Genomic DNA, 27797 nt, shown 5'->3' on the forward strand with positions numbered 1-27797 from the left:
TGGAGGTGCACCATGGAGCCCCCCAGAGTAGTGGGTGGGGAAGTAACAACTTGTGCCCGGTCCCAAAGAGCAGGGACAAGCTTAAGCTGTCTTAGCACTTGATTCTTTAAGATTTTATTTGAGAGAGAGAGCACGTGCATGCAGGCACCCACGAGCAGGAGCAGGGGGAGGAGCAGAGGGAGAGGGATGAGCAGACTCCCCGCGGAGCAGGGAGCCTGACACGGGTCTCCATCCCAGGCCCCTGGGATCACGACCTGAGCCGATAACCGACTGAGCCACCCAGGCGCCCCCCTCTAACAGTTCTGCTTCAGACCATAGAAGCCAAAGCTACCCGGATCTCTCAGGTTATTACAGGGAAGGGCTGGCACAGCCTGCGAACAGCAGCCTGTGTGCCACGTCAGAAGAGAACAGTCTTTTCCCCGAGTGGGGGGAATGGCACCCCTGGCAGTGGGACTGTCCTCGCGAGCAGACTCCTCCTTCCCCACAAGTGGAACAGATGCCAAGCCTCTAGACCCTCTGCCCCCGCTGTGCTGTCCCAGGTCTCGGCTGGATGACTTGCTCATCCCATCTGCTCCCCACTTCCTCTTCCTCCTCCTTCTACTTAGCCCTTCCTCTTTGCTTAAGAAATTTAATGAGCAACTTGTTTTTTCAAATAATTTGTCATTTTCTCCCCACATTTGGGGGCGAATGTAACCTAATACTCAAACCTCAGGGCAAGAGTACATGGAAAGCAACCTACTCAGAAGAATCTTGAACAGTTGCCATAAAGAAAGGAACTCTATTAAGGTTAGGGAGAATCACTGAAAGTAGAGCATGGAAAATACTTGGTTTATAAGGCCAAAGTCTGCAGCAGCTGAGACACTTGAAAGAGTCTTAACCTGCATTAGCACCAACAGGTGCCATTTCAGGGCCCAGAAAACCAGGACAGGAAAGAAACGCCAAAGTAAAAAACTGTGATCTGTAATGAGCAGCTCGTCTTGGCAACCAATGCCATCTTACAAATACCACAAGCCACTGACCTGGCCCCAAGGGAGCAGACCTTTGCCAAAGATCCCCATTTGGCCTCACTGGCTGACAGACCAACACATACAGATTCCAATTAGCAAGTCATCGTGGGACTGCATGTAACTAGTTTTGTCTGGCTGGATCAGATGCCTTTTCAGATCCTGTGTCTTCATCTATACTGGACTGTAAACTCCTCCAAGCAGGGAAATAAACCCTTTACTTCTTTGGCCCCCATCTCTTCAACTTGCTTCAGCTACATTTATCAACAGAGGTGAGTTCTCATCAAGTACTCAAACATACAAATGATGCAAACCTAGTGCTATTTCTGGTCTGGCCTAACTCTATGGTAGAAGTTTTCAGGAAGTTCATCATCTATCCTATTGGTTGCAAAGCCCTGTCTAGAAAAACTTGTCTTCCTCCCTGATCATTTCAGAAATAATTTCTTGAAGTTCTATCAGATATCCAGCCCTGCCTCCACAGACTCTTAAAATCACACAGAACGAGGCTATGGCGGTACATTTGAACAACAGGAATCCAAGCACGAAGACTGAGCCCAAAGCACTAAGGTATATATATATCCTCTCAAAGGAAGGCGAAATAATAACTCAATGTAGTAATGACAATAAGAAAGATGTCTACACATCAAAATTAACGCTATCCTGTTGGTTAACTGAAGCCTTCTACCTGCCTGAGTCCTATCCCGGCCTTGGCACAAACACTGCCATTAGGAACATGGATGGTCTCTTCTCTCTTTCTGAAATGTCAGTCCTAAGTGCCAGTGCTGGAGGCTGCAGCCTGACCTTGCATGTCAACAGCTGATTAAAACAGCCATTTTTATGGCCTGCTCCAGGCACGCACAGATTATCGGAACTAATTAGGAATCATTGATAGCAGTGTGAAAAGCCAAAGGAATTCTCAGGAGTCCTAAGCCACTAACAACCTTAAACCTGTCAGACAAGTCATGTCTACCTCAAACACCCTCTTTACCTGCAAAGTCACGCAAGAGAGAGCTTCCCCTTGACCCTGTGCATTTCTTCACCCATTTATTTGCTTTCTGTTGACTCTGAAACGGACCAAGGTAGGGAGTCCTGAGCATGTCACCCTACAAATCAAGCATTCTTTGTGGGTCTACGTCTTGTGGTGCAGGTACAGGGCACCTCCCTCTCCTATTCCGAGGGCTCTCTGGAGGCAGGCTGAGCATTTTCTCCTCACAGTCCTGAAAGGTACAAAACTCACAGTACAGGGAGAGGAGAGCAGAGCCCACACCCCGGCTGGCTGGCTGCTCCAGCAGGGAGCTCACTGATGGTGGGCAGCACTGCTGATGAACTGGCACACTTTGTAGCCTAGGGCAAGACAAGGCCAGGATCCCTTCTCCTCAGTCTGCCAGTTACAGGGCCTAGGACTCCACAGTACCCTACTCAGTTTCTCTGAGAGGAATGTGCAAGCACCACAAAATGTTCCTTTTCAACATTTACACATCAAGTCCCACCACCAGTCAGACTGGCTTATCAGAAACAGGCAGAGGGAATAAAATAAACTCCAAAGGAAGGGAACCAAGAACATAGCGTGTAAATGGCAAACAATAACATTGCCAAAGCCTGAACATGAGCCAAGCCTAATTATGTTTGGGCTGGCAGGTGGATCTTTATTGTTCTGGAACCAAGGCAGTAAAATCAGTTGGTAGGGTTTCTCTCACTATGTATTTTACAGCTGTCGGTGAAACAAGAAAGGGAGATATAATTACAGCCAGTTCGTGACAAGCAGAGCACATCTTAGGATCTGATTAACCTTAGGGTATCCAGGAAAACAGTTTAAGCACACTCTGTACAGGCTGGGAGACAAGACTCCTCCCCAGACAGCTCACTCCACATCATGAGGCCAGGGCCCTGCAACCTCACAGGCCAGCCACCACAGTGCCTGCTGCGGCCTCCCCTTCTTCAGGTCTTTCTCACTTCCACAGGCTCCTTCCAGTACATACGACTTAAGGTCTCAGCCTCGTTCTCACACCCTCAAGCACCATGTCCAAACCTTCTCCAGCAGCTTCTGCATGTACATCCCTCCCTGTCCTTCAAACCTCCCAGCCTTCTGGTTGTGTGACAAGACTCCCACAACAAAATGTCAGCTCAGATCTAAACTCAGTCCTCACACTGACACGGCCCTTTAGTGAGAAAGGCTGTGTGCGCCCCATGTGTTACCAATGAGGAGCACAGCTCACTGAAGGCTCAATGCCTCAATGAGGGCATGTGATTTCCCCAGGGCTATGAATTCTGATTCCATTCTGTGGGGATCACACAACTGTGGGGGGATATCACACTGGTTTGGTTTGGTTTTTTAAGTTCTTACTTTAATCACCCAGTGCTCATCACAGCAAGTGTACTCCTTAATCCCCATCACCTATTTCACCCATATCCGCACCCCACCCCCGGCCCACCTCCCCTCTGGTAGCCATCAGTGTGTTCTCTATAGTTAAACACACAGGTTCTTTTCAGGAGTATAAACCAGTAAATTCATACCCTCAGACCCACACTGTACAAGAGAGCCCCTGTAGATTTACATGAAATCTACACAAAATGAAATTTGGTGTCAACTGTATCTCTGAAAGAAGGATTTGTTACAAGAAGCCTAAATACTCAATACTCTTTACTAGGGCCCACAAGGCCTCCATGATCTGGCCCCTGTTTATTTCACCCCCTTTACCTTGGGCCCCAACTCCCACCATGCTCCAAGGCACCTTGGCTGCCTTCTGGTTCCTAAACATATTCCAAGTCCCTTCTGGCCTCAGGAAGCATGTCCCCTCTCCTGGGACTCTTTTCTCTCTTCCAATATTCTACCCACACTCATAGCTGGTCCCTCATTTTTCTTAAAGAAGTCCCTCATTCGGGGCGCCTGGGTGGCTCAGATGGTTAAGCGTCTGCCTTCAGCTCAGGTCATGATCCCAGGGTCCTGGGATCGAGCCCCACACCGGGCTTCTGGCTCAGCGAGGAGCCTGCTTCTCCCTCTGCCTCTGCCTCTCTCCCTGCTCATGCTTTCTCTCTCTCTGTATCTCTGTGTCTCAAATGAATAAATAAAATCTTTAAAAAAAAAAAAAGAAGTCCCTCATTCTTCTTCTCCCCCTCTTCTTAAATATCCCTCAGTCTCAGCAGGCTGCTTATTTTCTTCACTGTACTGAACACAACTTGTAAATAACTGTTTTTTCGTTTTGGACCATCCACTTTGCCAGACTGCAAGCTCCATGAAGGCAGTGACCGAGTCTGTCTTGCTCACTGCGCTAGCCTGTTCTTCACGGTGCCCTCACTGTCAGCACAGGGCCTGGTCGGGTCTACATAAATGTGTGTGGAAAATTAATGAAAGAATGGGAAGGAAACCTGTACAACTGCCTCAGCGAGTTCCATTCTGCAGCTGGGTAAGAGCCCCACTGTAACCAAAGGTAAGTGTGGGTGAGATGTTTCAGATTCTTTCCCCTCCCCCATTTACAACTAGACAAACCCTCTGTCCACCCTGGACCTCATTCCTTCAGGTTAAAGCTCCACTGAAACAAGCTTTGGACTCAAGAGGTAAAGGACCTCCTGACAAGATGGCTTATTAATTATGAAGGGGAGAAGTATCCTTACAAAGAAGAAACCCGGTGGACGATACCTCACCCAAGTGATTAACTCAGCCCCAATGGTAAGACAAACTGACACTGTATATTCTTACGATGTGATACCCTGAAAAGGACAGAGCCCCACCAAAATCGTGGGGAAAATGTTTAACATGAATCACATGGAACATAAATCACAGGAATCAAAAGGAACAATCACTGGGTGGCTCAACTGGTTAAGTGTCTGCCTTTGGCTAGGGCCATGATCCCAGAGTCCTGGGATCAAGTCCCGCATCGGGTTCCCTGCTCAGCAGGGAGTCTGCTTCTTCCTCTCCCTCTCCATCTGTGTGCTCTCTCTCTCTCAAATAAATAAATAAATCTTAAAAAAAAAAAAAAAAGAACAATCAGTAAATAAAACTAAGGGATATTCTGCAAATCAACTGGCCTAGACTCTTCATAAATGTCAATATCACAAGAGATGACAAAAGTTGTGGGAACTCTCCTGGTTAAAGGAAACAAAAGAGATACAACTGTATCTCGACTACATCTCATATGATGTAATGCACAACTGTTGACTAAAAATACAGCTATAAAGGACACGATTGGGACAACTGGAGAGCTGTGGATAAGGAATGTATATTAGATAATATTTTGTGTTAACTCTTGTTTCCTGAGAGCAATCTTACAGTGTGGTTGTAAGAGCAACATCCTACTGAATGTACAGGGAGGTATGTAGGGGTAATGTAACGAAATGTAATGAGAGCAACTAAATCTCAAGTGGTTCAGGTATGCGCTTGTGTTAATATAAAGTAAATGTGGCAAATATTTTTTTTTTTAAAGATTTTATTTATTTATATGACAGAGAGAGACAGCGAGAACAGGAACATAAGCAGGGGGAGTGGGAGAGGGAGAAGCAGGCCTCCCGCTGAGCAGGGAGCCGGATGTGGGACTCGATCCCAGGACCCCGGGATCATGACCTGAGCTGAAGGCAGACGCTTAACGACTGAGCCACCCAGGCGCCCAAATGTGGCAAATATTAATAGGTGAATCTAAATGAAGAATGCATGATGTTCATTATACTATTCTAGCAACTTAAAGTGTAAAATTGTTCAACATAAAAAAGTTTTTTGGTGGGAGGAACCTGGGTGGCTCGGTCGGTTAAGTTTCTGCCTTTGGCTCAAGTCATGATTTAGGTCTTGATCTCAGGGTCCTGGGATAGAGCCCAGTGTTGGGCTCCCGGCTCAGCAAGGAGTCTGCTTCTCTCTCTCCTTCTGCCCCTCCCCACCGCTTGTACTCTCTCCCTCTCTCTCTCAAATAAATAAATAAAAATTTTAAGGGAAAAAAAGAAGGCTAAAGTATTTTAAAATAAATAAGTAAATAAGTTGTGGGGAGAAAAGAGAGAGTTAAGTGCCTTCAAAGATGACCAGCTAACACATCAAGCCAGTGGTAGGGTGGGGAGTGGCAGGAGACAAGAGAGTAAAGTAAAAAAATACAAAAACAAACCCTGTTTCCCACAGTCTTACAACCTAGCTGAAAACAGAAAATATATATGTGCAAATACCAGAAAATACACTAAACTGTTATCCTGAGCACACGTGTAAAGTATAGATTTCAAACCAGGAGCTGCAGGACACCTGGGTGGCTCAGTCGGTGAAGTGTCTGCCTTCGGCTCAGGTCATGATCCCAGGTCCTGGGATGGAGTCCCCCATCGGGCTCCTTGCTTGGCGGGGAGCCTGCTTCTCCCTCTCCCTCTCCCTCTGCTTCTGCCACTGCCCCTGCTTGTGCTCGCTCTCTGACAAATAAATAAAAATTTAAAAATCTCAACCAGGAGATGCAGGCGATAGGTTCAAATTCTCAACCATGCCTGGAAAGGCAGGCAGGACTGTAGTCAGAACAGGAGGGAGAGAGAGCACTCCAGGTGGAGTGGGGAGGAACCATGAACAAAGTTCCCCAAGCTGGAATCTGGATGACCTGTGCAGATGCAAATTCCCTGCCGGAGCCCCAAGGCTGATGTGAAGTCTGGCTTAGAGTAGTAGGCAGGCCCAGACTTCAGAAGGCTCTAAGGCCAAGGCCTATGACAAGTATCCACCTGATTCTCCAGGCCCAGAAACTCTGAAGGACACCACACTAAAGGGCTGACTACTCCTTCAACTCCTGGCACCGGGCGATCTGATTAGAACCTGAGGTTCCTAAAATCAACCAAGTCACTGTCAAGAAAGTCTGCCTGCAGAGACACTAGCTTCATTTCAGAAACTAGGTTCCTTAACTCTGTTCCATGAAAAGCTACAGTGGCACCTGCTGCAGCACAGATGTGTCAGTGCAGGCGTTCTGATCCAGAACATCTCCCAGAATTTACCTCTGGATGTGTCCCTGGGGCTCTGAGAAGCACATTTGCTGAAGGAGGTCTCACTACCTTTAGGATGAAATTCTTCAATGGCCACTTCTAAACTCAAAGATTTATTTCTTCCTGAATTCCTGCTGAACACACATACAAACCCAAAGCAGATTTCCTGATTATCTGTTCTTCAAGAGAGAAGCAAACTGCTGGTCTTAAAAGCATCAGAATATTTCTTAAGGGACTCTTGGTGACAAGAAGCAAAAGAAGGCAGCCAGAGCTCAGAGGCAGAAATGGAACACTAGGTGTGGAAGACAACTGCCAGCCTCAAACGTGAATGTCAAGCTTGTCCTGAGAGCAAGACACACCCTCACTTAAGTTCAAAGATTTAGGGGCGCCTGGGTGGCTCAGCCGTTAAGCGTCTGCCTTCGGCTCAGGTCATGATCCCAGGGTCCTGGGATCGAGCCCCACGTCGGGCTCCCTGCTCAGCGGGAAGCCTGCTTCTCCCTCTCCCACTCCCCCTGCTTGTGTTCCCTCTCTCACTGTGTCTCTCTCTGTCAAATAAATTAAAAAAAAAAAAAAAGTTCAAAGATTTAGCTAGCCAAGGTGGGAAGAGTAAAGAGATAAGCCATAAAGCAGCAGGAACAAACCGACTGTGGCTTCACCAGCAGCTCCCCTTCAGAGCAGGAACCAGAACTGCTTTTACCAAAAGAAATGGGCATGTTTAAGAGAGTGCCTCACTCAAACTTGGACTTGATCCTTTTTCAAGACAGTAAACAGTAACTCTACTTCAGGGGTGCCTGGGTGGCTCAGTCATTAAGCGTCTGCCTTCGGCTCAGGTCATGGTCCCAGTGGGATCAAGCCCCGCATCGGGCTCCCTGCTCCGCAAGAAGCCTGCTTCTCCCTCTCCCACCCGCCCTGCTTATGTTCCCTCTCTCGCTGTGTCTCTCTCTGTCAAATAAATTTTAAAAAACTTAAAAAAACAAAAACCTCTATTTCATGTCATCCTCCTCATATACTTGCTGCTCCCCAAATCTCAGCAGATAGTATGGAGGCAAAGGAACACCCTTCAAGAAAGCAAATGGGACAACCACAGAGATTCACTGTCTTCACCAACAGCACCCCACTGCCTCCCATCTGGGCTTCTAAACACTTGAGGACAGAAGGAGGCTACAGAGTGGAAAACAAATGGTGGAAGTTAAATAGGAATTCTACCCAATAGGAAGGGTTCTTGAATTAATATACCCAAGAAAAATTTATTAGCACTCAGAAAATGAAGAATTCGAGACACTTTAAAGTCATTCCTGATTTCAAAGTCTTACTGGATCACTTAACGCCAACAAAACGGGGATAATAACAAAATGGGGAGAACACTGAAATCTCACAGATGCACCATGAAAATTGTGACCTACGTGAAGTGCTTAGAATGGTTCCCCGTGACACTGTAAATATCCAATGAACTTTCAATACTATGACACTGATCATAACTATGTTGCTTCTCCTCAACCAGACTCCCACCATCCCCTTGCTGCCACCTCCAAACCTTGTATACACATCTATAATTTAATTACAGAGTAATACAAATTACTCTTTAATATTTGGTTACTCTGTAAGGCCCCTGGGGTATTGACAATGACTTACCCAGAGGATCTAGAATGGTGCCTCACACATAGTATAAATTTTATAAATGTAGATGCTTTGAAATAACCTTACTGAGGCAGCCTTTGCAATTCATATTTGAAGTCAAAAACTGACTAACAATCGTAAACTGGGCATTGTACTAGCTGCTATTCCACATGATCTCATTTAATTGACAATTTTATTCCACTTTACAGATAAGGAAACAGGCTCAGTAGCCCCCATTTGGCTACATAACTCCATTCTCTGACTCTACAGAAGCCTCCTCATTGAAGCTTTTAATAACTCCCTGACCTCTCTCTCAGTGTGGTAACTCTACTATTTGCTTTCTCCGAGCTCAGCCACAAAGCACCGCAGGAGGGAAATCACAAAACCATGCAGACTTGGCCTGCTACAGACAGGCAATCTAACGACAACTAGACTCTCAGTGCCATTCTTCCTGCCCCACAGGTTCAATGCCTTTGAATCCTCCACTCTCTTTTCCACCTGCTTTCAACTATCAAATTTCCCTTCATCACTTCTCTCACACCTTTGTCTTCCTTTCCTTTAAGGAGTCCAAACCTCTGATACATTAGTTATGTATGAACCTAGTCTTCCTACTCTGGTCTCTCTCCTCTCATTCCACCCTGAAATCTATCATGAGACCAGTCTTCCTGAAGACTCTGAATCTTCCTGGGGCACCTGGGTGGCTTAGTCGGTTAAGCATCTGCCTTCGGCTCAGGTCATGGTCCCAGGGTCCTGGGATCGAGCCCCGCATCGGGCTCCCTGCTCTGCAAGGAGCCTGCTTCTCCCTCTCCCTCAGCCTGCCACTCCCCGTTTGTTTTTTCTCTCTGTCAAATGGATAGATAGAATTAAAAAAAAAAAAAAAAAAACTCTGTGTCTTCTTAAAAGAGATTGGGATCATGTCATTTTCAGAATCCTTCAGCTGTTCCCTATGGCATAGGACAAGGATAGCATACGCACACAAGGCTCTGTGCTCTTGTGGTCCAAAGCTTATTTAATTCCTGCTACTCCCCCACACAAACACTCTCTCTCCTGGCCAAACCTGCTGATGGCCTATCTCCCACACGGCCCTTTACTCACACTATTCACCAGCACCTACCAGCCTACCCACACATCTCTTTCTCTCTGCCTGGTGAAATTCTGCCCATGCTTCAAGGCTTCCTCTCTTTGTGAAGCTGTTCCTGATCAGCCCAGCCTTCAGGACCTCTCCTGCCTCTCAACATCCAGTGTAATTAACATCCACACCACTGGACTCCAGGCATATATGGTATCCTTCCATTCCTAATACCTTTTTTTTAGGTTTATTAAAAAAAAAAAAAAGATTTATTTGAGAGAGAGCGCATGTGTGCACATGTGCATATGGGGGGGGAGTCTCCCCTCTGAGCACAGAGCCCCATGAAGGGCTCAATCCCAGGACCCTGAGATCAGAGCCGAAATCAAGAGTCGGACACTTAACCGAATGAGCCACCCAGGCGCCCCTTCCTAATACAGCTTAATAAGGAATACAAGATCTTAGAGTGACTTACACAAAATAAGCAACAGTATTTAGACTAACCTATTTCTTTTAAAATAATATGAATGTTGAGCAAAGATTCTTCTTTGAAGCCTTACCTCTCTCCTAACCAGTGTTCTTTGAGAACCTCTTACCACTGAACAGAGTGCTCACACACATCTCACATTTTACAGCCAAACTTAATAAACAAGTATGTGACCACTGGATAGCATTATTTAGCAGGCTAAGTCCAAGCTGGAGGAATGTCTGATAATCTCTGATTGTTGGAGACAGCAGCACTGTCAAAGGACTCAAAAAGGCTTTCCAGAGAGAAAAGATTTGGGTTAAACAAAGAGCTAAATTTAGTTGCTTCCTGAATGTGTTTTCCCAATCAACAGACCTTTTCTAACACTGCCCCCATAACACACACACACACACACACACTCCCCTGTTGCCAAGAGGAGTGTGAGCAATTATAGCATAATGGCTTGGAAACTGTTGACACCACTCAGCACGCAGTCAATGTGCTGGATACCAGCAGCAAGCTGTCAAAATGCTCAGATCCAAGCCATCACACCACATGGGTAGGAAACATGGTTTTCTTTTGCTACCCTGGAGATTAGCAGAAAATAAAGTATTTGGGGTTCTAGGACATGAATGCCAAAAGTTGGGGAGCTATCCAAGCCACCCTCCACAACCGCTGATCTAAGCCAGCCCGTTTCTGAGGACACTGAAAGACAAATGACTGTAGTCTGTTGTGCCGTTACACTGCCCTTCTCCTCTGAAACGATGTCCTTCCTCCCCTTTAACTTAGCCACCTTCCGAAGATGAAAGGATGTGACAGATAAGGTTTGTGAGAGTCTTTATCTCTCTGGGCCTCAATGTCCTCATCTGTAAAACGAGAAAATCATACTAAGCGATCAAGTAACCTAACACTAACATTTGATGGTCTTAGGTTGTTTCCCCACATATTCTAGATAGTTTGCCTTACTCTGACTGTAACATCTGCATAGAAGATCCAAGTGGAAAAGTGTCCCCAGCCAGGCACTATCTGAGTAAGAGCAGAAACCGACTTTGAGGCTTGGGTCTTGTTGCTGGAGCAGAGATAAAAACCACCTGTAGGAGAAGCTGCTCAGCAAGGCAATGGCTTGCTTGCTCTATTTCCAGCATAGACCCTGCTTGGCAAAAGGGCTTCATTTGCACTGCTATCACTGCTGAGGACAAAGAGGAAAACCAGACGGCATGAAACTGCAGGGCCTCTCACCTCTCGCTGTCATGACTCAATGAAGTGCAAATGGTCACCAGCACACCACATGCCGCCATACCTGAGCGCTTGGCTGATGACCAGCTCATGTGGTTTGTTGTTCACTTGTTAACGGCAATTCTGGAAAAATAGTTTCATGCAAGAGAAGGAAACTTTTTACTTCTGTCATTAAATTAAATAAGGTGTGAAAATCAAATTGGGGAGGTGGAACGTGTAATAGGAAAAAATTCCCACCCTCCCCTTTGTCTACTTTAGCAATGTTTTCTCAGGCTCTTTTAGATCTGAGAATCTTTCCTGAGGCTACTATTCTCTCCCTTTTAGCCACTTCACTCCAAGGCAGGCTCTATCTCCCCAAGCTCAGGAAATTCAGGGAAACGACCTGCTGCATGACCGACCCAACGACCGACCACTGGACCACCTCAGCTCAGAGAGCTACCAGCAGAGGCGGCTTATTTTGCAAATGAGGGCAGTAAAAGAGGGGAGCAGTAGGGGCAGATGAATAGCAGGAAATGAGTATGCAACCAGACCTGCTGGATGATGGCTGCCTCTGAAAAGCTTAACACCTGGCAACTGAATCAGAAGCCTGATTCTGAGCTGGGCTGTTTGCCTACACACAAGTGGTAAAAATCAAAGGAGTTCAGGAAGTCACATGTCAGTGCCACTTAGGGAAACTACCTTAGTAAAGAGGTATGCCCACCAGAGTCCACCTGCAAACAATGGAAAAATAATTTGGTACTCTCTTAGCCTGACAGCCTTTTTTTCCACATGAAAAGCACGTGCAAACTTCTATACTCAGCAAACCAAATACAACACAGCTTTACTGCTGTCTACAAAAAAACCACGCCATATCTGACTTTCCTCCAAATGTAATTAAGCCATCTCCATAATATGTCCTATAACCGCTACTACTGTTCTAAATTTATATTCCCTATATTCAAACCCTCAAACCAAAATGAATATTGTACTTAGTTCCTTCTCTACTTAATTAAAATGATTATGATTCCTCCTTCAGCTCTTCAAGATCATTCAATAAGAATGGTTTTCCAACTGTATTTGAAGAAGCCCAGATAATAATGTGGTTTAGTGGGAAGCGACAGGGACAGGGGTGAGGTAGATCACCTCTCCTATAGCTGGTTTTATCTGCCTCTAATGGGGGGGGGGGGGTGTGCGTGTGTGTGTGTATGTGTGTTTTAAGATTTTATTTATTTAAGAGAGAACAGAGTGAGAGAGCACGAGACAGGGGAGGGTCAGAGGGAGAAGCAGACTCCCCAATGAGCGGGGAGCCTGAGGCGGGGCTCAATCCCATTTGAGAGAGAACAGAGAGAGAGCGAACACGAGACAGGGGAGTGTCAGAGGGAGAAGCAGACTCCCCAGTGAGCGGGGAGCCTGAGGCAGGGCTCAATCCCACGACCCTGGGATCCTGATCTGAGCCGAAGGCAGACGCTTAGCCGACTGAGCTACCCAGATGCCCCTCTAATGCCACGTTTGAAGAAAAGTTCCTAATGTTAAAACCACTGAGGCAATAGACTAAACTATCCTATACAATGACCGACCTAACTGCCAAGGCACTACTCTGTTACGTGAGAAATAGGACTAGCCAAACCCTCCCTGACCAGGGATAGTAGGAGATGAGGATAGTATAGTAAACAAATGTAATTTATTGAAACCCCAATTTTAGCCAGTGGTTTCAACCGTCCATCTCTGTTTTTTACCCCAACAACTAGTAAAACAGAATTGAACTTCTGGTGAGATGTACAGGTAGTAACAGGCAAGCCAAAATGAAAAGCCAAAGATCTGATTATGTGAATCTAGACAGCTGGCTCCTATGCCTTTAGTTGTTAATCATGACACACTAAACAAAGAGCAGACCAGAACCTGTCAGATGTGGATATAAATGGACATGAAATCAGCCCCCTAACCCACACTGTCACATCCCCCGTGGTAGGTAGGATGCCATATTAACCACAATTCCCAAGAGACAATAATAATAGCTAACCACAAAGCCACTTTAGTTAATTCCTACTACAAGACTCTGATTCAGAATTTAGGTCATTCTCTTTTAAACGTAACAGAAAGGGGAGAGCAGCCAATGGTATGTAGGCCTGTGCAACTCACCCGTGCAGAACTCCTTGCTCACATTGTGGGGCACTGTGATCCGCCGATAGACAATGGGCTCTGACTCCAGGATGTTCTCATCGTGGCGGTACCGAGTTGGCCTTTCATTTGGGATGCCCCGGGAACGGGTACCGCTTCTCCTCTCATAGGTATCAATCTCCTCAAACACAGCTGCCTTGTCAAAAAGGGCCAGGTTCCCTTCAAAATCAAAATCTGTGTCTGGGATCTCTTCGATATCATCCCCGAAGCACTCGTCATCTTTATTCTTCATTTGGCCATTCTTTAAGCCACTTTTCTTTGGAGTTGCCTGATTTGGGTGTCTGCTACTAGATGACCCTAGAGAAAAAACAGGGACTAAGGTCAGTGTGCCCACAGAAAGCACTCAGTGGAAATGGAAAATACATCAGTCTTTTATGGAGAGTGTTACAGGAATCAAAGTGAAGATAGTAAAGGTAAGCTATTTCTAGATCATATTAAGTAGCAAAAACTACCACAAATCTCACAGAATAATAGATTTCATATATTACCCAAGTAACAGTGAATATAAAATAAGTACGTCTCCTGGAAATCTTAACCAGTTCTATCCTTCATAAGGAAATTAGTTGGGGCGCCTGGGTGGCTCAGTCGTTAAGCGTCTGCCTTCGGCTCAGGTCATGATCCCAGGGTCCTGGGATGGAGCCCCGCATCGGGCTCCCTGCTCCGTGGGAAGCCTGCTTCTCCCTCTCCCATTCCCCCCAGCTTGTGTTCCCTCTCTCACTGTCTCTCTCTGTCAAATAAATATTTTTTTTAAAAAAGGGAAATTAGTAATGACAGAGGCTTTTTTGACAACTGAATATCAAAAAAGTAGAAGGGGAAGAGTACAGCAGTCTCTTCCCACAGGTCTGGGTGGTTTGTCTAGCAGCAGTTAACAGAGAAATAACCCCCCCCCCCAAGTAAAATAAGGCCAACTCCTTGTAACCTGAAGCTCACAGGAACAGAATATTCAACTGGCTCCTAATTCCATGCTTACCAAGCAAGCAACCTTCTGATTTTTAATTTGATCTCAGCCTAGACCCCAGCAGGAGAAAATCTCTGCTTTAGAGAGATTCCAGATCTTGAGCCAGGCCATACATCTATCACTGTAAGTTGGTATTTTGATTTATAAACCTGTTTTAAATCTCTTAATTAATGTGATCTCTTTTCTCAACTTAACACTTGTCGGTAAGCAATTTCTGAACCATCAAATATGACAAGGACCATACTGACCTGATTCTACAGTGACCATACCAAGATGCCCAGCAACACCAACAGTAGGCTCCCTCTATCTGGCCACTACACATCAGTTAACTACTCTTCTGGCAGCCAAGACAGAACATCCCACAGAATTCTCCCAACCATCCATTCCCAGATAACCCTGAATTGAGTTTATACTCTGACCCAATCTGACCACCCTGAAAGGGTGGACCAGGTTATTGGTATGCCAAATGGAACCTCCAATATGGTTTAACTAAATGTAATGTACTTCCTCTTGAAAGACTGAGCTCTCAATTATTAAAAATACTCAAGTAGAGGGGCGCCTGGGTGGCTCAGTCGTTAAGCATCTGCCTTCGGCTCAGATCATGATCCCAGGGTCCTGGGATCGAGCCCCTCATCGGGCTCCCTACTCCACGGGAAGCCTGCTTCTCCCTCTCCCACTCCCCCTGCTTGTGTTCCCTCTCTCGCTATATCTCTGTCAAATAAAAAGAAAAAAAATCTTAAAAAAAAAAAATACTCAAGTAGAGGTTAGAATGATCACAGGCAAACCCCTTCACACACGTATCATCCCAACTATACTACTCTAACGTCTCACAGCAACTCCCTTCTGCCCTATAGATCAGCCAGGAGACCTAGGATGCAGCTGCAGTTCTCATTAACATATTATCTTATACCTGTCATCCAACTTTTCAATTTCCATGTATGTAAAATGCTCACTGTTGTATCCCCAGCACAGTTCCTAGCACATAGCAGGCAGTCAATAAATATTTAACAAATTAATCAACACTGACAAAAACAATCACAATAATTATTCTGAAAGATGTGTACTGAGCGCCTGGGTGGCTCAATCGGTTAAGCGTCTGCCTTCGGCTCAGGTCATGATCCCAGGGTCCTGGAATTGAGTCCCACATCGGACTCCCTGCTCAGTGGGAAGTCTGCTTCTCCCTCTCCCACTCCCCCTGCTTGTGTTCCCTCTCTCTGTCAAATAAATAAAATCTTTAAAAAAAAAAGAGAGAAAAGAAAAAAGAAAGATGTGTACTGTGTCAACAGAACTCGTGTCCAAATCTTCCTAATGTCAAATACTGGTATGGAAAAGGGCTGAGCTGGAAGATGAGATCTAGGCCTCTGAAAAAAACTAAGGCTGGCCAAAATTATAAAGGAGAGGAAGATCTAGCTGAGCCACCATAAACAGCTTGAATTATGAAACAATGACAAGCCTGTCAAAATCTGGGTTAAGTTCTAGGTCCAATAATCTGACAAAAACATTTAGTGAAAGCATGCTGTGTGCCACAGCTAGGTGCTAGGAATAAACTATATAACCAAGACATGCTACTCAAAAAGGAAGGAGGAGAGCTATAAAAAGCAAGTAACTAAAATACAATGTGGTAAGAATTAGAGTAGAAATTTATATAAAGTATCATAGAAATGTGGATGAGATAGGAATGGGAGAGCAGGCATGAAAACATAGGTCAGGATAACACCATCAGCAATATAGTAGGGAGGGGAAGAACCAGAAAAAAAGTCCAGTGTGCAGGACTAATGTTCTGCCTCAATATTAAACCAAGGCATACTATTAGAAAACAGGTCTCGGGGCACCTGGGTGGCTGTCGTTAAGCATCTGCCTTCGGCTAGGTCATGATCCCAGCGTCCTGGGATCGAGCCCCACATCAGGCTCCTTGCTCAGAGGGTAGCCTGCTTCTTTCTCCCTCTCCTGCCCTCCCTGCTTGTGTTCCCTCTCTTGCTGTCTCTCTGTCAAATAAATAAATAAAATCTTTAAAAAAAAAAAAAAGACACTGAATCTTCTCTTTATTTTTGAACTAAAAAGAGTAGAAAATTAAGATTTATGAGTTTAATGTATGGATAGAAATTGGCACCCTCATGAGGTTTCATGCCAGCCAATCACTGCCAGTATTTGAGGTATCAGAGGAAAGAGTGCTGTTCCATAAGAAGAAGCGTGTCCGTGCAAGTGGACTTAACATCAGTTTTTTTTATCATGGTAAAATATACCTAACAAAAAACCTACCATCTTAACCACTTCTAAGTATACAGTCCAGTGGCATCAAGTACATTCACACTGTTGTGCAACTATATCAATTTTTAGCTACTAAAGCATACTGAAATGAGTAAGTGGCTTAAAAAGATTCCTATAAAGAAACTATGTATTAAAATAATACTAATAATGCAATCATAACTGAGTAAGAGCATGGCAGAGCTAATACTTCCCCTATTCCTCTTATAGGCCTTCTCATTTTTTAAAGATTTTATTTATTTATTTGACAGCGGGAGATAACGAGAGCAGGAACACAAGCAGGGGCAGTGGCAGAGGGAGAAGCAGGCTTCCCACCGAGCAGGGAGCCCGATGCGGGGCTCGATCCCAGGACCCTGGGACTGTGACCTGAGCCAAAGGCACACGCTTAACAACTGAGCCACCCAGATGCCCCTCTTAATAGGCCTTCTTTAGCTAGAATGAAGTTCTTAAAAAATTAACCAGGTCTAAGAAGATGGTCTCCCAAATTAAAAGTATCAAGGTTATTCCAAACATGAATCCAAATGGACTATCACTGACTAACTTCACACTAAGTGTATATTCTGCATCAGGAGTCTGCAAACTATTTGGACTCTGCCAAATCCAGCCCCACTGCCTGTTTCTGTAGGTAAGTTTTACTGGAAAAGCCACACTCATTTGTTTACATATTGTCTAAGGCTACCTCTGTGCTACAAAAGCAACAAAAAGTACTTAAGACAGAGACCTTATGACCTGCAAAGCCGAAAGTATTTAACTAATCTGACCTTTTACAGAAGTTTGCTCACCCTGCTCTCCATCATGCCTCTCAGAGGTATTCTTTTTGTTTTGTTTTTTTTTTCCAGCTAATGACTTTTCAGCCACGAAAAATTTTTTTCCAGGACCAGTTCTTTGAACCTCTCTTTCAATAATAATAATTAGTAATAATAATTATAAGTGTGTCACTTATTAAACTACTGTCCTTTTTTTAAAGATTTTATTTGAGAGACAGCGCATGAGCGCAAGCTGGGGTAGAAGGAGAGGGACAAGCAGACTCTCCGCTGAGTGCAGAGCCCAACACACGAGCTCAACGTGGGGTGCTCAACCCTGAACTCATGACCTGAGCCGACATCAAGAGTTGGACGCCTAACCCGAGTGTCCCTACACTACTGTCTTTCAACTCTACACTCAATCTTCGCAATCCCAGGCTGGAACTCTGCAAACTACATTTTTCCCTCCTTAGCTGGCTTCCTGTTAGGTTCCACTACCAGTAGTAGATACCTGAAGAGGATGGAAGGAGAAAGGAAGGAGGAATGGGAAGGGACTCTCTCCTTGTTTGCTTGCTATCTGCACCAGCACTGCCCTGGCAGTCGGTTCCAGTCTCCAGTTTTTCTTCCTGGCACACGTAGACAGGACAAGCTTCACTGCAACTCCCTAGAAGTGCCGGCACTGGCTCTGGTACTTCTCTGGGAAGTCCGTTCTCTGAACGTCCAGGTTCTGATAATGGCACCCTCTTCCCTGCTTCCCCTCCCTCAATGTCTCTTCTTGCTTTTTTGGGCTTCTGACACCTACTTAACCAATTCTATTAAATTTCATCTGAAATAACTAGCATGGTTACTATTTTCTTTCTTGGTATACCAAGATTTTAAAAATTAATGACTCGCAGCTAATTACTCTTCTAACCAAATGTTAATGTTTAATGAGCAAAAAAATTCTGAACCATTAATAAAATATTACTTTAAAAATCGTTGTTTATTTCATCCTTTTTAATTTGTAAAGGTAAAGAACTTTCTGAATTACAGACATACAGACATAACAGAGAAATAGCACTTACAGCTCTAATTCTAAAATCTCAGACATGGGCCAAGAGTAAACACAGACCAGTCTAGATGTTAAAGAGCTCATCTTCTCCCAGTGTGGATGGAAGTCTTAACTGACTTGAGCTCAAAACAGACAAATAGAAAAGACTTAAAAAGACTAACCAGATTCTCTGCTGTCTCTCACCCAACAGAGAGTAGGTATCTAGAAACATTAATCCCCTAACAGAGATCAAGTGATCAAATCATAAAGCCAAACCCCTCATCACTGCTGCTACCAATGGAGGAAACAGCTTAGCTATAAACAAACCAAAAACAAAGAAAAACATAAAATTAGTAGAAGGGGAAAACACTAAAGAAACACAAAGTCAGCCAAGGTCTATTGCAGCTCTGGATTCACCCCTGGGAATCGAGAAAAGATGCACCCGGGCTTCATCTGCTCAGAGGTACAGGCAGCACTGATTTTTGTTTTTACAGCTTTAGTGAAGTATAATCGGTATACAAAAACCTGCACATACTTAATGTATACAATTTATAAGTTTGGACATATTCAAACACTTGTTATACCATGACCACAATCAAGGTAATAAACCTATCCATCACCTCCCCATCACCCCCAAAAATGTCCATGACTCAGTTATTCATTGTTCTAACTAAATATTAATTTTTTAATAAGCAAAATATTTTGAACCATTGAGCCAAATTTAAACCATTATTACTGTAAAGGTTTACTTTGTGTTTATCTAGTCCTTTTTGTCTTCTCATGTCTTGTATCTGATATATATACGGTACGTATGTACAGTAGAAGTCAGTAAATTGGTGAGCCAAATAAGAGTTGCACAGAAATGCTTAGTTTTAAAAGAGGAAGTACAGGGCGCCTGGGTGGCTCAGATGGTTAAGCCTCTGCCTTCGGCTCAGGTCATGATCCCAGGGTCCTGGGATCGAGTCCCATATCGGGCTCCCTGCCCAGCGGGGAATCTGCTTCTCCTTCTGCCCCTCCCCCTGCTCATGCTCTCTCTCTCTCTCTGTCTGTCTCTGTCCCAAATGAATAAAAGAAAAAAGAAAGAAAGAAAATAAATAAATACATAAATAAAAATAAAAGAGGAAGTACAAGAAACCTAATGAAATAACATCAATATTCTGAGTGAAATACTTCATGCTTATTTTAAGGCACTATTTAGGCCAAAGCGTAATTTCTTTGAAGCTGAATAGTTTATCTGAAAGACACAAATGGGGGTGGTCTCCATGAGTGTCTTCATTTCAGCCAACTATACCTATAATCACACCACAGCTTACTGAATCCAAAACACATTTCACTCAGGAGAGAATTCTGATCAGCATTTTTCTATATTCATTCAAAAATGTTCATTAAGCATCTGCTATCCACTGGGATCTGTGCTAAGTGCTGGAGAGTCCATGGTGAACAATATAACATAACCCCAGTCCTCACCTGTTACTCTCACCCCCCTTTACTATCACTCCCAATCACTTCTGCAGACCCAACAATCAAATTGCCTGCATCTTCCACCACGCACTTTCAATACGCCCTTACCACAGATAAGCAATTTTAGAGTTTCTTGCACTGTAAGCAGACTCTGTTGCTGCTTATCCAACATCCAGACCTCTCTACCCTCAGAATAAAACCCATTTTTGTTCAGACAGATACTATACCCTTCTCTAAGGTGAAGGAATGGATTAATTTCTGAATCATTCAAGGTGGTGCTCATGTCAACAACTGATTCAAGCATGGGCATGAGAAGAATACTGGTCAAGAAGACAGGACGGGGCAGGGGGGCAGCAACAGAGGGTAGCTCTTGCAGCAGTTTCTTTTCTTTTTTTTTAAGATTTTATTTATTTATTATGTCAGAGAGAGAGCACAAGCAGGGGGAAAACAGGAGGCAGAGGGAGAAGCAGACTCCCTGCTGAGCAGGGAGCCTGATGGGGGGCTCGGTCCCAGGACCCTGGGATCATGACCTGAGCTGAAGGCAAACACTTAACCAACTGAGCCAGCCAGGCATCCCAGCAGTTTCTGATAAAGGTTTCCTCACTCCTAAAGAACTTGTGATTCTCAATCAGGGGCAATATTACCCCAATGGGACATTTGACAGTGTCTGGAGACATTTTTGGTTATTACAACTGGTGGTGGTTGGGGAGTGCTCTTGGCATCTAGATGGTAGAGTCCAGGGATGCTGCTAAACTTTCTACAATGCACAGGACAGTCTCCCACAACAACAAAAAATTATTTGGCCCAAAATATCAAGAGTACTGAGGTTAAGAAACCCTGCTTAAGATGATACACTGGAAGAGACAGTGTCTTCTCTCCTTCTGAAGAATCTGGATGGGACACACAGAATTGCTGGACACAACTAGTTTCAGTCTGAGGACAAAGCCAACACACAAAGGAGAGCTTCACAGAAATAAGACTGAAGGCCTGATTGTACTATCCCTGGAAATGTCCCAACTCTGGACTCCACCTGTGACATAATTTCTGTTATTTGAGCCATGAGGTAAGGTTTCTATTACTCAGAGCACCCTAATATAATCCACTTGTACATGAACATTTACCACGAGCTTTTTCAAAGATGACTTCATTGTTATAATACTTTAAAGTATTGTAAGGTATTAGAAAAGCGAGAAAATACTTAACATGGTTATTTTTGTCTATAATCATTTACTAGCCAAGAGCAAAGGAAGACACTAAGGACTCACTCCACTTTTCATCTTGCAGAACCTATGTACCTGGTACCACCTTAGGCTTTGATATACACATTATCTGTTTGTCTTCAAAACAACCCGATTAAAATTACCATTCTACAGGGGCGCCTGGGTGGCTCAGTCGTTAAGCGCCTGCCTTCGGCTCAGGTCGTGATCCCAGGGTCCTGGGATCGAGCCCCGCATCGGGCTCCCTGCTCGGCGGGAAGCCTGCTTCTCCCTCTCCCACTCCCCCTGCTTGTGTTCCCTCTCTGGCTATCTCTCTCTCTGTCAAATAAATAAATAAAATCTTTAAAAAAAAAAAAATTACCATTCTACAAATGACGAAACTAAGGATGCTCCAAACTGATACGGCTAATAAATGTCTGAGTTAGGATTTGAACTCTGAGCTGTCAGATTCCAAATTCCATGCTATTTGTGGAAACGAGTAGGGAAACCACATAACTCTGACAGACCTAGGCAAAGTTAAAAGAACTAGCAGAGGATCATATCAAGAAAATGAGCACGTAAGGCAAAGGCAAAAAACCTCTTCAGTACAGCACAATGCTAAAAAGGAATTCAAAAGGAACAGGAAACAAGCATTCATTTTTAAAAATAAATTTTTGTTAACTGGGGTGCCTGGGTGGCTTAGTCATTAAGCGTCTGCCTTTGGCTCAGGTCATGACCCCAGGGTTCTGGGATTGAGCCCCGCATAGGGCTCCCTGCTCAGCTGGAAGCCTGCTTCTCCCTCCCCCTCCCCCCTGCTTGTGTTCCCTCTCTCACTGTCTCTCTCTCTGTGTCAAATAAATAAATAAATCTTAAAAAAAATAAAATAAAAATAACTTCACAGTAATGCATAAAACATATAGAAAACTGCAGATATTCACTTAACATTTTGACATGTTTCCTTTTAGTCAAAAATATGCATCCATCTTACAAAATTTTATACCTTGCTTTCTTGCTTAGGAGCTTTTCTTGCTTTCTTTTTTTTTTTAAGATTTTATTTATTTATTTGACAGAGACACAGCAAGAAAGGGAACACAAGCAGGGGGAGTGGGAGAGGGAGAAGCCGGCTTCCCGCCGAGCAGGGAGCCGGATGCAGGGCTCGATCCCAGAACCCTGGGATCATGACCTGAGCTGAAGGCAGACAGACACTTAATGACTGAGCCACCCAGGTGCCCCTAGGAGCTTATTTCTGTTTCATGAAAGATTTCTCCAAATATCTTTTTATATGATTTTTTATAGAGTACACCCTATTGATCTGTATCATACCTACAGATGAGCTTTTAAGCTATTTCTCATTTTTATTGTTATAAACTCAGCCCAAACACACCACCTCGATAACTGCAGCTGAAAGATCACCCCCATCTGACCACCTGCAGCAGTGTGGGTACCATTCAGCTAGCACTTGCCCTATGCTACCTACTTTGTTCTGCAGTTATCTGTATTCTTACTCTAACTCCCCAAGGACGCTGTAATCCAACAAAGGGCAGAACCATGTCATTCAGACCTGTCACCCAATTCTACAGCTCGCTCACCATAAATACACAAATCTCTGAATAAAAACAGCCATATCAAAAAAAAAAAAAGGACACACACACACACACACAAAAACTAAAAACACCCCAAGCAAACAACAAAAGTTAAGAGTCTAAAGAGGTCACAAAAGAAAAGGCAACTTGAGATTAACTATGGGAAAGAAAAGCAGCTATCAAAACTGTGCGTGGGGTGCCTGGGTGGCTCAGTTGGTTGGGCGACTGCCTTCAGCTCAGGTCATGGTCCTGGAGTCCTGGGATCGAGTCCCGCATCGGGCTCCCTGCTCGGCAGGGGGTCTGCTTCTCCCTCTGACCCTCTTCCCTCTCATGCTCTCTGTCTCTCATTCTCTCTCTCTCAAATAAATAAATAAAATCTTAAAAAAAAAAAAAAAAAAAAACTGTGCGTGACTGGGGCGCCTGGGTGGCTCAGTTGTTAAGCGTCTGCCTTCAGCTCAGGTCATGATCCAGGGTCCTGGGATCGAGCCCCCCTTCAGGCTCCCTGCTCCACAGGAGGCCTGCTTCTCCCTCTCCCACTCTCCCTGCTTGTGTTCTCTCTCTCACTGTGTCTCTCTCTGTCAAATAAATAAATAAAATCTTTAAAAAAAAAAAAACTGTGTGTGACTGAAAAGGACAGGAACATGAAGTTGTCAACAATAATACAAGAGGGAACATAAGGCCCGGGTTTCAGAGGAAAGGAGTTCAGCTGTGCCCAGCAGGAACTGACAATGAACTTTCCCAGATCTATCACAATGACAGATGAAGATAAGCAATTAATCAATTTAAGAGAAGATAGGTAAAAGCAGCAAAATGGGGAGCCATTTTTGGCTCAGCCTGAAGACTCTACAAACACCACTTGCAACCAAACCAGAGTTGTGGCTTTAGAAGGTATCGGGTATTTCTCCTCACGCTCTCTCTGAAGACAGACCTTACATTCACTCTTTTGACAAATATACACTAAGGACCAGCTATGTTCCAAATACTGTCAGGAAAGTAGACAGTGAAAAAATACCCAAGAGGAAATACTGACATCATAGGTCAGCAAGAAAAAGATAAGACAATATAAAGTAAATGAAAGGCAGGCCAATATGCTCAGTTGTCTCTTATTCTTCCTTTTGCTCATACTTTAATAAAAATATTAGAAAGTCCTGGGTGAATAAGTGGTCTCAATACTCGGCTTACTCAGCCCATGGGCCTGGCTCTGTATTTAAAATGGCCTCAGGCCACTAAGAGAGAAAAACACTTCCCTTGGAAAAGATAAAGAGTGCTTCATAGATTTCTTTACCTTTCAATTACAAGGGCCAAGTATGTGTTAAGACTAGAGGCTGGCCGCCTTCCTGTGCCATTTTGCTGCCAGCCTTTGGCACAAAAGCCCTTTGGCCAGGACAACAAACTCATTGTTGTGTAACCCTCACTGCCACTTATTTATTGGTTTTTGTCACACACATATTGTAAAGGGGAACTTTGTCCTGCAGTTAGCACGCTAAAGGGCACCTGAAGGTCAAATTGCAAATGTTTTAATGTCAGACTCAATGGGCTTCATGAGGAAGTGACTGAGAGCATCTGGGACCTTCTTTTCAACTCCCCAAATTCCAGGCCTTAGTAATCAGTCAACTTCTTGGGTTCCAGCAGCAGCACCAGGGTTTTCAAGCCTGTTGGATGAAGCACACCCAAGGAGGTTAAGTCACAGGAGGACCTCAGTAGGACCATAAAAACTTTCTAACCTCAGATGGGGGGATCACTGTTACACTGAACAAACCATACACAAACCTGTATCCTTAGGTGGTCTCAAATGGTTTCCCTCTACTCCCCAGCACTCATGTTCCATTCATCTACTTGACAAATATTCTCAGTGGTCCATTCAATGACAAAGGTCACAGGAACTATCCTCTATAACCACCCCACATATACACACAACCTAAAGAAGAGATTAAAATCTGCTTGTGCTAAATCTCTCATCAACGTTGGATTAGGTAACTAGAACCAACAAATCCTCAACAACTCATCATTAACCTTGAAAGAACACTAAAAGCCAGAGAGATTATATTCCTACTAGGAATATACTAGTCTCAATATCAATGCACATATACCAGAGAAAATTCTATTTATATATCTCTAATGAGAAAAATACTTAATCTCCATTTCTTCACTCATTGATGAGAAAAACACTGATAATCTACATTACAACTACAACTACAGTGGGAAAAAAACCAATCTATTTTCTTGGAATCCTTAAAATGCCACATAAAATGCAAAATCTCTGGCAGACCTTTCTACTCATCTTACAGGGTTCACTGAACAAATACATAAAGGCAACTCTACCTTCTATCACAAACCAATTCTGAGCCACATCTCATCATCAAATTCCCAGGCCACAGACATTTTCCACATTAATCTGGATTCAAAAGAAGTTCTCTGAATGAGAGTAACATTTACTGCCATGATCTCTTTACCTTATTTATGTGCACTTAAAAAATCTAGGGAACTGGGCGCCTGGGTGGCTCAGTTGGTTAAGCGACTGCCTTCGGCTCAGGTCACGGTCCTGGAGTCCCGGGATCGAGTCCCGCGTCGGGCTCCCTGCTCGGCAGGGAGTCTGCTTCTCCCTCTGACCCTCCTCCCTCTCATGCTGTCTCTCATTCTCTCTCTCTCAAATAAATAAATAAAATCTTAAAAAAAAAAAAAAATCTAGGGAACTGGGGCGCCTGGGTAGCTCAGTCCTTAAGCATCTGCCTTCGGCTCAGGTCATGATCCCAGGGTCCTGGGATGGAGCCCCAGGGGTTCCCTGCTCAGCAGGGAGTCTGCTTCTCCCTCCCCCACTCCCCCTGCTTATGTTCCCTCTCTCGCTCTCTGTCAAATAAATGGATAAAATCTTAAAAAAAAAAAAAAAAATCTAGGGAATAGACTAACCAGCAAAAGCAGAAAAAGCATCAAGCAGGGGATGCTTCTGAGAGTGATCCCACTCTTTTACCATAATGACTTACTAAAGATCAAATAAATTACTTGTTTTGAACTTAACTACACTCTTTCAAAAGAGAGCTGGTATAATTGTTGGTAAGGGGAAAAAAATTAGAAAGAGATAGTCTTACCATAACATCCAGCAATCACACTCCTAGGTATTTACCCAACTGATCTGAAAACTTATGTCCACACAAAACCCACACACAAATGTTTACAGCAGTTTTATTCATAATCACCAAAAGATGGATGCCCTTCAATAGATAAATGGATAAACAAACTTTGACACATCCGTACAGTGGAATATTATTCAGCAATAAAAGGAAATGAGCTATCAAGCCACAAAAAGACATGAATGAATCTTAAACGCACATTGTTAAGTGAAAGAAGCCTGTCTCAAAAGGCTACACACTGCATGATCTTAATTATGTGATATTCTGGAAAAGGCAAAACTAGAGAGATGGTGAAAAGATCAATAGCTGCTGAGGCGGGGGAAAGATCATGGAAGAAAAAGGGGAAGGACTGAACTGGTGAAACAGGGATTCTGTACAATACTGTAATGATGGATACAAGGCACTATATTTGTTAAAATCCACAGAGGCACTAAATTTGTTAAAACCCACAGAACTTAAGAACACAAAGAATAAGCCAATGGGGCTCCTGGGTGGCTCAATGGTTTAAGCACCTGCCTTCGGCTCAGGTCCTCAGGTCATGATCCTGGAGTCTGGTTCCCTGCTCAGCAGGGAGTCTCCTTTTCCCTCTCCCTCTGCTGCTCCCTCTCCCTCTACTCCTCCCCCAGCTTGTGCACTCTCTCTCTCCCCCTCAAATAAATAAATAAAATCTTTAAAAAAGAATAAGCCTTAATGTATGCAAATTTTTAAAATATCATCGAGGAGGTGGGAGGATCCCAGGATGGATGGAGGCAGAAGGCAACAAAACAATCTGTTACAAATAGATAAAGCAAGTCAATGAAGGGAGTGTGGGTCCAGGTTGGCAATTCTGATAGTGCTATACCTGTATACTAGAATGAAATCATTTAAGCCAATGGATGGCAGATGGTAGGAGACAGGTCTCTCACTGTTAGAGTGAGAAATCACACATAAAAAAAGGCGGCGGCTAGAATGATGCAATGTGGTAATGGATTTGAGTTGGAGACATCAGTATGAACTCACATTTAGCTTAATAGAGTAAAGTTACACAGGAAAATAATAATAGATACATGTATATACACTGGACAAGTATACAGATATCTATTTCCCTGCCCTGTCAGCTGAAAAGGCAACACCCAGTAGCAATGAGCACACCTAGCACCCAAATAGTGGCTTGTAATACCATTCTCCAATAAAAGAAACAGGACTCCCTGGAGACATGGTTGATTCTAGGGCTAGGGTAGGAAATAGAGAAGATAAACCTGGAACATCCTATAGTGCCAAAAAGTACAGAAGTACTAGGGAAAAACCCACCCACAAGAATGAGGGAATGTCAAAGGAAAACAGGAGCTAACTGAAACAGCTACCAGTGGCCAAAGCGGAAACAGTTTGAGCACTAAAATAAAGCAGTGATGGGGGCCTGGGTGGCTCAGTAGTTAAGCATCTGCCTTCAGCTCAGGTCATGATCCCAGGGTCCTGGGATTGAGCCCCGCATCGGGCTCCCTGCTCAGCAGGAAGCCTGCTTCTCCCTCTCACACTCCCCCTGCTTGTGTTCCCTCTCTCGCTGTGTTTCTCTCTGTCAAATAAATAAATAAAATCTTTAAAATAAAGCAGTGATGAATTATAACCCAAAGTGTAAAATAAATAACTACGAATCCATACTGATAAAAAATAAATAACTGAATAAACAGGGGAGAAAAGACAAATCTCTGATGTAGAAGAATTCCAAATAATTTATGCAGATACTCTGCATATCTTTCTACTCCTTAGGTGTGGGCTGTACACAGAGACTTCCTTCCAATATGGAAGGGGTGGGGAGACCTCTACAGAGGAGAAATGTGACACACACACTCCCTCAGCCGAGATATTAAGGTCAACATCAAGTCATAAACCATGTTGATATTACATACCCTTAATATGATGTGATGAAAATAACTTATCGCCGTGGTCTTCCTCCCCCAAACACATAACCACAATCTAATCATG

General features: G+C 44.0%; 1 protein-coding gene across 1 annotated transcript in view; it reads right to left on the minus strand.

The window, feature by feature from the left end:
- The window catches only part of EDC3 (enhancer of mRNA decapping 3), a 61184-nt gene that overhangs the window by 8096 nt on the left and 25291 nt on the right, over positions 1-27797 (minus strand). Inside the window, exon 4 of the mRNA XM_081831392.1 lies at positions 13433-13768. Coding sequence (XP_081687518.1) covers positions 13433-13768 — 336 coding nt within the window. The remainder of the gene's footprint in view (positions 1-13432; positions 13769-27797) is intronic.

This window comes from Leptonychotes weddellii, chromosome 9 (genome assembly GCF_054177405.1).
Source record: "Leptonychotes weddellii isolate Sample4059 chromosome 9, ASM5417740v2, whole genome shotgun sequence".
Lineage (NCBI taxonomy): Eukaryota > Metazoa > Chordata > Mammalia > Carnivora > Phocidae > Leptonychotes > Leptonychotes weddellii.